This window comes from Lepidothrix coronata, unplaced genomic scaffold (assembly GCF_001604755.1).
Source record: "Lepidothrix coronata isolate B3197 unplaced genomic scaffold, Lepidothrix_coronata-1.0 Scaffold374, whole genome shotgun sequence".
NCBI lineage: Eukaryota > Metazoa > Chordata > Aves > Passeriformes > Pipridae > Lepidothrix > Lepidothrix coronata.
The window spans coordinates 135,753-149,241 of NW_016690554.1; the positions used below are offsets into that span (position 1 = coordinate 135,753).

General features: G+C 46.7%; 1 protein-coding gene across 1 annotated transcript in view; it reads left to right on the plus strand.

The window, feature by feature from the left end:
• The window catches only part of RYK (receptor-like tyrosine kinase), a 50,183-nt gene extending 36,963 nt beyond the window's left edge, over positions 1 to 13,220 (plus strand). The window contains exons 10-15 of the mRNA XM_017839099.1: positions 2,287 to 2,356; positions 3,983 to 4,115; positions 5,356 to 5,465; positions 7,451 to 7,610; positions 11,050 to 11,186; positions 12,170 to 13,220. Of these exons, the coding sequence (XP_017694588.1) occupies positions 2,287 to 2,356; positions 3,983 to 4,115; positions 5,356 to 5,465; positions 7,451 to 7,610; positions 11,050 to 11,186; positions 12,170 to 12,281 (722 nt within the window). The 3' untranslated portion in view covers positions 12,282 to 13,220. The remainder of the gene's footprint in view (positions 1 to 2,286; positions 2,357 to 3,982; positions 4,116 to 5,355; positions 5,466 to 7,450; positions 7,611 to 11,049; positions 11,187 to 12,169) is intronic.
• The last annotated feature ends 269 nt before the right edge of the window (positions 13,221 to 13,489 follow it).

Here is a 13,489-nt window from a genome sequence, read left to right on the forward strand (position 1 = left end):
AGTGCTGGAAAGGGAAAGGCAGTGACAGGAGAGTGTCATCCCTGACAGAGTTACCATGAAGAGATGAGTAGGTGCATTGTCCAAAGCAGCTCGACTCGTTCTGTAGATGTTAAATCCACTCTTAAATAATCTCTGATTTAAAGCTTCAAATTATTACTTGGTGGCTCTTATAATTAAAAGCAAACCAGTTCAGCAAGCACAGGGCCAGAGAGTGCATGAGTGGGTTAATCAGCTTAAACTCACACCCAGGAATCGCTTTCCTCCCTTGTCATGTGCTGGGTTGAAGAGGTTGAGGTCTTTGAGTCCTGTAATTAATGCATTTACACCTTGAGCTCTGTGCTGGTAACCTGCTCCTCTGACCTCTCACAATCTGCTTTTACCTCTCCATTTTTAATGCTGCTTGCCCTTTAGAACAGTTGGCTGATTCAGCATTCAGGCCTGTATCATTTAATGCACTATCTCGGTTTTTCTTACTTGTTTCCAAGCCCTTTGCAGTCTCTCTCCTGCATCTCAAATTAGTCACACAGCAAACCTGTCATGCCTCTGTGTTGGAGTGCAAACCAGAGGCTTCAGCTGGTGGTGGCTTAAATGTCTCCTGCACTGCAAGAGTTTGTACGTACCATACCCCCATATGGAATTGTTATCAAATACAAGGGAATCATGGAGTTTAGTTTGGAAAAGCCCTCTAAGACCATCGAGTCCAACTGCTCCCCCAGCACTGCCAAGGCCACCACTATCCCATGTCCCCAAGTGCCACATCCACATGGCTTTTAAATCCCTCCAGGGATGGAGACTCCACCACTGCCCTGGGTGTCTGTGCCAGAGCTGGACAGCCCTTTCCATCAAGAAATATTCCCCAGTATCCAATCTGACCCTCCCCTGGCACAGCTTGAGGCCATTCCCTCTCCTCCTGTCCCTTGTTCCCTGGGAGCAGAGCCCGACTCCCCCTCGTCTCTCCCCTCCCGTCAGGGACTTGCAGAGCCAGAAGGTCCCCCCTGAGCCTCCTTTTCTCCAGGCTGAGCCCCCCCAGCTCCCTCAGCCCCTTCCCAGCTCCCTTCCCTTCCCTGCACATGCTCCAGCCCCTCAATGTCTTTTTTGTTGTGAGGAGTCCAAATGCACTGGTTGATGCATCCCATAATATACCGCAGCCATAATTGTCACTAATTTAATGGCACCTCTCTCTGGGCTTTTCTAGAGCTCCCACATCACTCAAAACTCAGCCCAAGTCACGTTTTCCCTTGCAGGGTTCAGGCTCAGTTAGGAAGGGGTGTCAGGGCTGCACAGGGAGCAGGCTCAGACCATGGAGAAGGAAAAAAAGAGCAGATGAGTTCTTGCCTCTTCTTCCTCCCAGGGCAGTAAAATCTTGGCTTGAATCATGTACAGTATGTAAATCCCCCCCTTAAAGCAGCAGGGAAAGCTGATGAGGTTGAGCTGGGCTCTCCTGTGCCAGCTTCCTGCCAAGGCACACCAGGACTAGTCCCAGCACGAGGGAGGGATGGAAAATGCACCCAGGAATGAGGAGGGTGGGATTGGGAGAGCTCTTATTTACGTCACCTTAAGCTTCCCTGTAGGTTCTTGCCAGCTGAGAGGGGGAAAAGCCCCAAATACACAAATATTGGTGGGGAAGGGGTTGCAGGCACCACTTGTGCTTCTGCCCACTGCATGGGGGTGTTCTGCCCATTGCCATGGGTCACTGGAGTTACCACAGATGGCTGAATTTTAGCTGGCAGCAGGGATTTGATTTATTTATTTATTTATTTATTTTTAAAGGTGGTTACCAAGAGTCAAGTGGGCCGAGCAGAGAGCAAGGAAATAAGTAAACCTAGAAATCAATGGTCTCCAGCAGTGTGGCTGTGAACTGCAGACACCTGTACTGGTAACTGAGCAGCAAAGCAGTGTCCTCAGAGCACATCCACGTTTGGGAAACACGTGGCATGGGCCCTGCTTCCACCAGCCCTGGCGCCTGGGCAGGATGTGCCCCACAGTGCCCAGTGCAGGCAGCTGTGCCTGCCCAGAAGCTGTCAGGAAGTGGCAAAAATACAGCCTGTCAGCACCTGGAGTGTGGCTTGTTTCCCTTCTCGGCGTCACCCCACTCGTTCAAGCAGAAATAACCCTCAGAACTTGGCTTACTCACATGGGGCTTTTTAAATTCCATTTTAAAAAGGGAGGCAAACAAGTTCTGTTTGTGCTCCAGTGACCTCAAGTGACTTGAAAACGTGGACTGAATTGTAATGGATGTGTTGGTTTGATTCCAAGGCTGTGTCTGTGGTTCCCTTTTCCCCCTAGATCAGGCCTCGGAGGTGCAGGTGACAATGATGCTGACTGAGAGCTGCAAACTCCGAGGACTTCACCACAGGTAAGGCAGGCAAGGGGTGTGACAGAACTGTCCCTGGGAGCTGGAAATCCCTGTGCTAAAGCTAAAGCTCCCTGAGGGGGGAAAGGGAACTGTTTGTTTAGAATTCAGTGAGACTTTTATAGGATCGTGGAATCCCAGACTGGTTTGGATTGGAAGGGACCTTAAAGCCCATCCAGTGCCACCCCCTGCCATGGGCAGGGACACCTTCCACTAGCCCAGGTTGCTCCGAGCCCTGTCCATCCTGGCCTTGGACACTTCCAGGGATCCAGGGGCAGCCACAGCTTCTCTGGGCAACCTGTGCCAGGGCCTCAGCATCCTCACAGGGAAGAATTTCTTCCCAATATCCCGTCTAATCCTGCCCTCTGGCAGTGGGAAGCCATTTCCCCTTGTTCTATCCCTGCAGGCCCTTGTCCAGAGTCCCTCTCCAGCTCTCCTGGAGCCCCTTTAGGCACTGGAAGGGGCTCTCAGGTCTCCCTGGATCCTTCTCTTCTCCAGTCTGAACACCCACAGCTCTCCCAGCCTTGCCTAAAAACCAGGATTGTATTAAGAGCAGTAGCAGGTTCTTGGGGAATCATACTTAAAATTGAACCAAAATGACCCAGCCCTCCTCTCTCATCATTCAGAGTGAGCTGTTGTCCTCCCTTTTGTAAGTCAAACTATTTTTAAAAAGTTCAAAAAACTTTTCTTCTCTACACTGCCCATAAAGCTGGGACCTTCACGGGTCTGTAGAGCTCATGGGTGTGACACCTGACTGTCAGATGCCTTCAGGTAAGAGCAAGAAACTTCAAAATTCCCTTTTAAAAATCATCATATCTCTTTGGAGACTTTTACTAACAAGTTTTAAATAGGAAATACAGGTATTTAAAAAAGTGATTGATGGAAATTTGAAACTGTGTCCAGTTTGGTTCGAGTTCCTATGAATGTACATATTGATATTTATATATTATTATATATATTTGTATATTGATCTATTTATATTTATAGAATGATACTACAGGAAGATGTTTAGAAACACCACAGCACGGGGGTTACCTGGGCCATAAGAGGGTTGGAAGGGACATTTAAAGTGGTTTAGTGGTGACCTTGGCAGAACTGGGTTAAAGGTCTTTTCTAACTTAAATGATTCCCTGGTTCTAAAACTGTTTGTGTAGTTAGAATGCAATTTGATGCTTAGCTGATTCAAAACTACATTTTTCTGTTCTGTCACTTTGCAGTGGATCAAACATGATGTTTTGACTTTTTTTTTGGTTAAACTACTGTAAGGGAACTGTATATTCTGTGTCTATAGTTGCCTTTAGAATGATACACTTCCCAGCTGGGGATATATCACTTCAGAGTCCAAATGATTACCTGTATTCACAGCAATTTATTTCAGCCCTTTTGGACCAAATGGAAAAAATTTGGAGGGTTCTTCCTTAATGGGAAAGTAATCAAATATTGCATTTATTAAGAAGAGTAATGTCTAGGGCTTCAATTATTTGGACATGTTGTGCTCAGAAGTTCATAATACAAGATTAAATGCTGTTCTTCAACATTGAATTAATTTCAGTTACTGTGTTCAGGGATCAGAAATATTTTTTACCAGATTTCAGTTCCATAAAATGAGGAATTTCTCTTGTCTTGCAGGAATCTGCTGCCTATCACCCATGTCTGTATAGAAGAGGGAGAGAAACCAATGGTGCTGCTGCCATACATGAACTGGGGGAACCTTAAACTCTTCCTGCGACAGTGCAAGTTGGTGGAGGCCAACAACCCTCAGGTACACCCAGGAATCTGGGAATTCGTGCCCATTAAGCCTGGATTTGGTCTGTCACCCGTGTTTGTGCCTTCAAAGGAATAGTTGTGGCATTGGTGTGACCTGCAGAGGAGGTTCCCCAGCAAGTGTTGGCCTTGATCCATACTAGGAAAACATTCCTGGCTGTGTTTATCAGCATGAGGCTGAGAGACCTCTGACTAGTATATCAGTGGTATATCAGTGCATCTTCAAATTATCCTAAAAAATAGAGAAAACAGTGTCTGATTGTGGATTTAAATTAGGGGAAATCCTGTCTGGAGGAATTTCAGATTTCCCGATTTTTAGTTTCGGTGTAATTAACATTCCCTTTAATTACTGTAGTTCTTTGTTAGTCAAATAACTGGATTTATTGAACTTTAGATAAGGGAAGCAATCTCTGATTTTTTTTTTTTTAATTGCTGTGGGTGCTCTTTAGCATTAATAACTTTGCTGTGTTTCCATGGGACCTGTGGCATATATTTCCTGAAAGAAAATATGCTTGTTTTTAATAATTTGAATTATCTTTTAGTGCTGGATGTGTATATATAGTAAAACTATCCCTCTTGTTAGAATTACCTTGTTTTCAACTTCACCTTGGTTTGGATTCTTTAGACTAAATCAGGCACAAAATGAAATCCCAGGGTGAGAATTTCTTCCTGTTACGTACCAAATTTCAAACTAGCCACTTTGTTATCATTTTAATGTAATATTTGGTTTATTTTAACCCTGGTCTTGCAGCTTCAGTGTGTTGCCCACATCCTCAGGTTCCTGAAACACTGTAGAAGTGGAGGAGGGAAGGCAAGCTATAAATATGTGTAAGATTTTAATTTAGGTAGGACTGTGAAGTTGCAAAGGGAGCTGGAGCAACAGCATTGGCTACTGGTTTTCAGCAGTAGAGAGCAACAAGGACTGGGACTGTTTGTGCTGCCTGGAAATGAGCTGGTTTTCAGGGAGATGAAGTGAAAAAAGTGTGGTAAGAAGGGTAAAATCGACCACTTTTACCTGTGTTCACCTCTAATCAAAGGAAAAGCAGGTGCAACTTGGAAACATTTGCCCTTGGAATGTCAAACAAAGGAGGGAAAATTTAGAATAAGGGGTTTTCCTGAGTGTCCCTCGGGTCTGTAGGGACTAGAAGGCACTGCAGGGGAGGGGAGGGGCACTGCAGCACACCCGCTGACCCTGCAGGCACTGGGCTGGCAGTGATTGCTGTTGTGGGCTCTTGCAGGCCATTTCCCAGCAGGACCTCGTCCATATGGCCATCCAGATTGCCTGTGGAATGAGCTACTTGGCCAGACGGGAGGTCATCCACAAAGACCTGGCTGCTAGAAACTGTGTGTAAGTACTGTCACCTCTGGGGCTGGAGCTCTTCCAGTGGCCCTGATCTCTGCTCCCAGGTGTCTCGCTGGGCTTTTGCCTGAGTTTTAGGTGACTGGTTTTGTCAGTGAAGCTGTTTTCCTCCAAACCCAGGGGGGACCAGGTTTTAAAGGAAGCAAAACATCCCCACTGTAAATACTTCTGCTGGGTTTGTCTATCACTTTTTTTTTTTTTTAAGTCTTGAAAAGAATTAAAGCTTCCCTTCAGCTTTAATAAGAACTTGGAATCTCTCCAACAATTTATCGGTGATGGATTTTTGTACAAAGTTGTTTTTCTTGGTTTTTTCCCCTTAGGTAATGGCTTCATGGCTTTGGTCATTGGCAGATTTTTTTAGTTCCCAAGTGATGGATGAATATAAATGAGCTTTGGAATGGTAGAAATGCCAGAGTAGGGTTTGAGACCATCTTCTGGCTGGAATACACCCTCAAAATGTAGAGATGGAGGTGCTTGGTGGCTTTCTATGAACCAAATCCCTCACATGATCTCTGCTCACCCTCTACCTGCTCTTGTGCTCCCTAGGGATGCTCAGTGGGATGGACTTCTTGGGAGATTCTGTTCCTAATTCCTATTGCTTTTCCTTACTGGTGAACACGTTGAGGAAGAAGTGCTACCACAGGGAGCAAAGATCACAAACATCAGGGAATCCCCTGGAGCTTTAGTGTTGGAAAGAGAAGGAGATGCCAGTGGCTGGGATCCCTGGAAGGGCTTTGTTCCCCCTGCCCCTCCTTCAATCCCCAGGTCTGCTCCTGTGTGGTGAAAGGCTGGGAGAAGTTGGTACCAAGTATGTCAGATCCATGTCCTAATTTTGGGAAGGGAGCCAGGGTTGCAGTGGTGTTGGCAAGTGTAAGGGACAAAATACTTTTGGTCTCGTGTGTCCATGGCACAGTCAGGTCCAATTCCAGTGGACAGGAGGATTGCACAAGTCAGAGCTCTCTAATCACTGGGAAATTGCCCTTTGGATTAAGTTTGTTTATAGATAAGTCTTCTAGGAATTTCTCTGAACTCTTAACAATAATTAGATATGGAAATTCCCTGGGCTGTAAATTTTGAGGATAATGAACTGGCCTGAAAATGCATAGAAATGGGATAAATAAGAAGGTATCAGAGACTGTGAAGGGGGAAACACACAAATTGAGCATTTTTGTTTATTTTTTTCTCATTAAAGTAAATAATTGACAAGATGAGCAGATAACAAACACCGATTTGTTACTGTCTCCCCCAACCCAGTGTTACTTCTGTATTTTTGTCATGAGATGTTGAAGCCAGCATCTTTCCCATATTCTGAGATCAGCTGTTTATGAGAACATTGAACTGTATTACACACTTCTGTAAATTCAGACAGTCTGAATTACATCCCAGAGGGGGCAATTTCTCTGTGTTATTTTGAGTCATCTTTTCTTAATTAAAAGTAAGTTTCCCTTGGTGTCCTATTTCTGACAAGCATCAATCTCTCTTGTTGAGTGGAATAAATAATATCTTACCAAATTGCTTGATTGGAGACACACTTTTAGGCCACAAAAAATATTGGTTGCTAGAAGATATTACAGGATCTTTCTTTGCTTTAATCCTTGCCCCATTATTACCACAGAAGTGCTGAAAGGTGTTTAATTGCTCTGGTAGGGGATCTCCAAGGGAGCAGGAATAGTTTAAGGGAGTTCCTTGTTGGCTTTAAGTGTATTTTTTTTCACTTGTAAATGTTTGATTTTATTTAATCAAGCCTGCTGATTTCCCTGGTGCTTATCTGTTGGCACAGAACAAATAGGTTCTGTGGTAATATTTGCTAATCACGGAATAAGCGTGTCCTGGTGCAGGAGAATGAATGCCTTGAAATGTGGATTAGCATTCCCCAGTTAAATCCTGAGTCTGAAACTTAAGGCTGAGCAGAAATATGTGCTGTAAAGCTATGACTCCAGGTTTGCTGAGTGCTCCTGTTCTCTCTGAACTAGCATTGACGATGCACTTCAGGTGAAGATCACGGACAATGCGCTGTCCCGGGACCTGTTTCCCATGGATTACCATTGCCTGGGGGATAATGAGAACAGGCCAGTTCGGTGGATGGCTCTGGAAAGCCTGGTGAACAATGAATTTTCCAGTGCTAGTGATGTGGTGAGTTTTTTCCCTCCTCTTCCATTTTGTTAATGTAGTTTATTGACATTTTTCCCTTTTTTCAGCCATTGGAGAATCACAGAATCACGGGATGGTTTGGGTTGGAGGGCACGTTAAAGTTCATCCAGTTCCACCCCCTGCCATGGGCAGGGACACCTTCCACTAGCCCAGGTTGCTCCAAGCCCCGTCCATCTTGGCCTTGGACACTTCCAGGGATCCAGGGGCAGCCACAGCTTTTCTGGACAACCTGTGCCAGGGCCTCCCCACCCTCACCGGGAAGGATTTCTTCCCAATATCCCATCTAACCCTGCCCTCTGGCAGTAGGAAGCCATTTCCCCTTGGCCTGTCCCTGCAGGCCCTTGTCTAGAGTCCCTCTCCAGCTCTCCTGGAGCCCCTTTAGGCACTGGAAAGGGCTCTCAGATCTCTGGATCCTTCTCTCCTCCAGGTGAACCCCCCCAGCTCTCCCAGCCTGGCTCCAGAGCAGAGAGGCTCCAGCCCTCAGAGCATCTCTGTGGCTTCCTCTGGACTCACTCCAGCAGCTCCACATCTTTGTTATGCTGGAGACCCCTGAACTGTGGCTCCATGGCAGTGGATCCATGGCACTGAATAGATAATGGTGGCTTGTTTAGAGCAGTGTCTGCTCCTGCTCCCTGCATCTGCTGCTTGTGGCAGATGGTTCTGAGAGCAGTCAGACCCTTGTGCACAGAAAAATTGCCCATTACATCCTGTTCCCTTGGAAGTGTTGGCAGGAAAGACAGTTAAATTCACAAGGATCATCCAGTCCAGCTTCTGGCCCCGCACAGGACACCCCAGCAATCCCACCCTGTCCTTCAGAGCGTTGTCCAAACAATCCCTGAGTTCTGGCAGCCTTGGGGCCGTGCCCACTGCCCTGGGGAGCCTGGTCAGTGCCCAAACACCCTCTGGAAGTCAAAGTGGGCATCCTTGGCTCACCCTGTGTCCACTGACACACTGTCTGCTCAGCAGAGAACTAGTCAGGCACAGCTTAAAATAAATCCACAGCCCTCATAAATCCATGCTGACTCTTCCCACACTCCTTTATGGTTCATATGCATAGAAGTGACTTCAGGATAACGTGCTCCAAACATACACAGGAGCTGATGTTAGGCTGTCTGGCCTGTAGTTCCCTGGCTCCCATCTCTTCCCGAGGGTGTCTTTATTCCACTTGTCAAGAACCTGCCCTGGTTGAGGTGACCTTTCAAAGATGGTAGGAGCAGCACTGCACTGAGCTCAGCCCGCTCCCTCAGCACCCTTGGGTGCATCCTGTCTGGCGCAGCGCTCTGGTCTGGTTTGGAAAACGTCTGAGAAGTTCTGGTTGGTTTTTTTCCCCTCGTGGTCTCTGTATTAGTGCTCAAACCCACATAAACAACAAGAAAAACGAGGAAGGAAGGGAAGGTGCCAGCTCTGCTCCACAAGTACTTCTGTATTCATTGGAACATGCGTACGGGGTTTGTGTTGTACCAAACTTGAAGACAGAAGAGGAAATCGGAGCTGCCTGTAAGAGCATGTTTTTAGAGTGTTAATTGGGCTGGAGCAAATGTTGATTTACTTTTTTTTTTTATTATTATTATTTTAACTCTGGAACACAAAAGCCCTGTTTTTGAAGACTGGACTTGGAAATGAAAGCTTATGTAATGGTGGCAGTGAGATGTGGAATTCTATTCGGATGAAGGAACCTCAGTATCATAAACAGTGCAATTCAGCATCTGTTCCTCCCATTTTAACACAACTCCTTTTTCCCTTACATGGGGATAAATGCCACTCCCCTTCTAATACATAGTTTTAACTGCAGAGATGTGGCCAGCTGAGAGTTGTAGAGTTCAAAAACGGGCAGTTTTTCTGCGTGTTTAGAAAATACCATCTGCCCTAAATATCAGCTTTGCATCTACCTGGATGCTGTTCACAGAAATCTGATGTCATGTGTTTTTGTCTGCTTGCAAGGAACAAATCCAGTGATCCCCCTGCATGTAAGAGGTAAATGGGTGATGACATGTGGTACAAACAGTGTGGGTGGTGTCTGCCGAGATGTTCCAGCCTTGCTTTTTGGATGACTTTCTTCCAAATGGTTTTGCTGGCTTGAAACCTTCCCAGTAATGTGTTCCTCCCCAGCCAGCAGCTCTATCAGGCAGCCAGAGCGTAGCAAAACAAACCACTATTCCTGCTGAACTGTGATTCCGTGGTTTTCCCACTCTTGGACACGGAGCTCTTGAATCTCTTCGTGCCATTTTTAGGCAGTTCCTTATGGAATTACAGGAGGGGCATTCTCTGAGTGGTTTTGCTTGACTCACCCTTCATCTCACGTTCGTGACCACCACTTGTCCCTCATTTCTTAACTTTAAAAAAGGGATTTTATTTCCTTTGGTGGCTGTTCAGAGCTGTGTCTGTGCCTCTGCCATTCCCAGACCTTCCCATCCAAAAACATCCCTTTCTTAAGGCTTTGATCAAGGGGAGTGGTGGGATTTCTCTTGATTAAAACAAGAATCTTGTGAGCCTTGCAGAATTCTGCCCTTTTTTAATAAATCATGATGCTTGCAGCACGTGTGACCTGAGCAGTGAGTCACCAGTGTGCAGTATCAGCTCCATCTCTGGTCTCCTGGGTCTCTGGATACCAGCTCATAAATCATTTTCCTTGTACTCTGCTTGTGTGTGGATTGATGGATGGACTTTTCATCCTTCTAAGCTCCTCCTGGCAAGGAGTGTCAGCTGGATGTGTTGAATGCTGATCCAGCTGTCAGGTTTACTGGGAATGGAATCCTTATTTTTTTCTCCTGAGTCCTAATTGTGAGCATACCCTCCAAATATACAGATGACTTGGATTCAAAAGAACGATGGTCTCATTCAGTCTGCCCTTCTGACCCCTTGAATTTCACAGACCTTTTTTGATGATTTTTGAGGCATTTTGAAGAACTGAAATGTAGAAAAAAATACCAATTTTATGTTAAACATTGATTCAGTGTTCAGTATCCTTTAGATTTAAATGTTCTGAAGTGTAATAATAAAAAATGCAGTAAACACATGATTTTTAGCATTGATATCTTAGTGCACTAAGATTTTGACTTCAGTTCAACTTCATAGAATCATGGAATGATTTGGGCTGGAAGGGACCTTAAAGCTCATCCACTTCCACCACCCATGGGCAGGGACACCTTCCACTAGCCCAGGTTGCTCCAAGCCCTGTTCAACCTGGCCTTGGACTCTTCAAGGGATGGGGCAGCCACAGCTTCTCTGGGCAACTTAACACCAGTTCTGGGATTCTTAATTAGCCCCGTTCAAGACAACGTGTTGCCACGTGGTTATATATGGAATTTACATAAAGCTTTCCTTCTGTGCCTGCTCTTATTTCTGACTGATTCTGTGCAGTGCCTGGAGGAGCTGCCAAGGTTCAGCCTGGTTTGTTAACCCCTGCACTGTTCCTTCGCAGTGGGCCTTCGGAGTGACGCTGTGGGAGCTGATGACCCTGGGCCAGACGCCGTACGTGGACATCGACCCCTTCGAGATGGGCGCGTACCTCAAGGACGGCTATCGCATCGCGCAGCCCATCAACTGCCCTGACGAGCTGTGAGTGCGGGCTGGGGGCAGAGCATGAAGGGTCTGATGAGCATGAAGCTTTTTGATCGGCACGTTAAGCCAGGCTTGTCAGAGAAAGAGCCGGGTTTGCCTTCTTCCCCCGCCCTTTTGTTCTGCCTGTCAGACAAACCTTGGGGTGGGTGCTCCTTGTGTGCGCTGCTGCTTCCAGCTCCGGGGCCTCCAACAGAAGAAGGCCATGGAAGTGAGCCAGAAGGCTGCAGTGAGTCCAGAGGATGCCATGGAGATACTCCAAGGGCTGGAGCCTCTCTGCTCTGGAGCCAGGCTGGGAGAGCTGGGGGTCTTCACCTGGAGGAGAGAAGGATCCAGGGAGACCTGAGAGCCCCTTTCCAGTGCCTAAAGGGGCTCCAGGAGAGCTGGAGAGGGACTCTAGACAAGGGCCTGCAGGGACAGGCCAAGGGGAAATGGCTACCCACTGCCAGAGGGCAGGGTTAGATGGGATATTGGGAAGAAATCCTTCCCGGTGAGGGTGGGGAGGCCCTGGCACAGGTTGCCCAGAGAAGCTGTGGCTGCCCCTGGATCCCTGGAAGTGTCCAAGGCCAGGTTGGATGGGGCTTGGAGCAACCTGGGCTAGTGGAAGGTGTCCCTGCCCATGGCAGGGGGTGGAACTGGATGAGATTTAATGTCCCTTCCAACCCAAACCGTTCCATAATTCCATGCTTTTAAGCAGTTGAGCAATTTCTAGTGACCGTGTATTGCTCCCTCCTGGATTGCCACAGGCTCATATCCTAAATCAAGCCAGCACCTCTAGTCCCAGCCCATATGCTGATCATTCCAGGTGGCTGTCCTCTGAAGGAGCTGTTCAGCATCATGTACTATAAGATCCAGTGTTCCTGGTCTCTCTCTGCTTGATCAGCAGGTTTCCCAGTGGCAAAGGCTGTTTTTCCCCTTCTGGCTGGGGCTGTGGTCACCTGGCTGACGTTCTCCTCCTGTCTCCATGTGCCTCTGTCTTGCAGGTTTGCAGTGATGGCCTGCTGTTGGGCCCTAGATCCCGAAGAAAGACCCAAGTTTCAGCAGCTGGTGCAATGTCTAACTGAATTTCACGCAGCATTGGGAGCCTACGTCTGAAACTGCAGCAGAAGATGGGATTCCCTGCTTGGGAGAAGGCATGGCATCCATCTGCAGCTCCATGCATCCCTCGGACTCGCACACGTGATGTGTATAAAGCAACACCAAAGGGAGAAAGCACTTCTTCCAAAACACTGTGCCTTAGATTGCCTTAGTAGTCTCAAGTTTTTTTTTGTAAGACCTCTTGGTGTTGAATATTTTCTAGGTATCACTTTTGCTAAGTTAAATCGAGACCTTTTGGTTTGCCATCAGGATTTGTTAAGTGTAGTGATAGTGAACTGAAACACGAGATTTGGATGGACTTTGCACTCTGACAGCAGACACGTGAATTTTTTTCGGAACGTTTATGGGACTGGTAGAAAAGTGAGGAGAGGGGAAATGAAAAGCCACACTGCAGAAAATTTTCCCTGCTTTTAAAAAAAAAACAAAACGTTGAAACTGAATCTTTCTGACCAGCTCCAATGTTTGTACTTGTATGTATCTGGAATAGCTTTTTAGTATCAACTTCTTCTATTTTGAGACAACAGCACATTGTGGTTGGATCCACACGCGGCATCTGAACCCTTTTTAACCCATTCACAAATGTTCCTTGGAACAGCTGGTCTTCAGGATACAACATCTCCTTTTTAAAGCAATGATGTAAAAGTGATTCCAGTTTACCTCATACAGAGAGCAGTGAAGGGGGGTAAGAATGGTGCCCTCCTTTTCAGATCAGAGGATTTTGGAGGTGGTTTTATGCGCTAACTAAGGGCTTTCAGAGAAGCGCCAGAGCAGCCCCTGGGTGGGAGTCTGTCCCCTCAGACTTCTGCCTCGCAGTTTCTCTTGTTCAAAAAGGTACTGGTTGTTTTTTTAATGGGCTTTTATGGCCTGAAATGGGCTTAAATATATAAATATATATTTGTAAAGACAACTTGCAGAGTAAAGAACGTTTTTCTATTACACCTAACGTGAAAGCTTGGTCCCTCACCTCGCCCTGTGTGTGGAACGTGCAGGTTGACGGTGGTTGGGCTGGAGTTGGCAGGAAGGGAAGGTGGATTACCTGCCTCTCTCCCTGTGGAACTGGTCCCTGGGACTTCAGGTATTGTCCTGCTGCCTTCCTTAACCCAAGGAAGGGTTCCACCCCGGCTTGTTTGGAGTTGAACACTGCTTAAGAGGACTGAACATGGTTTTTCAGGAAAATGTGTGCTACGTTCAGCCTCAGTAGCTTT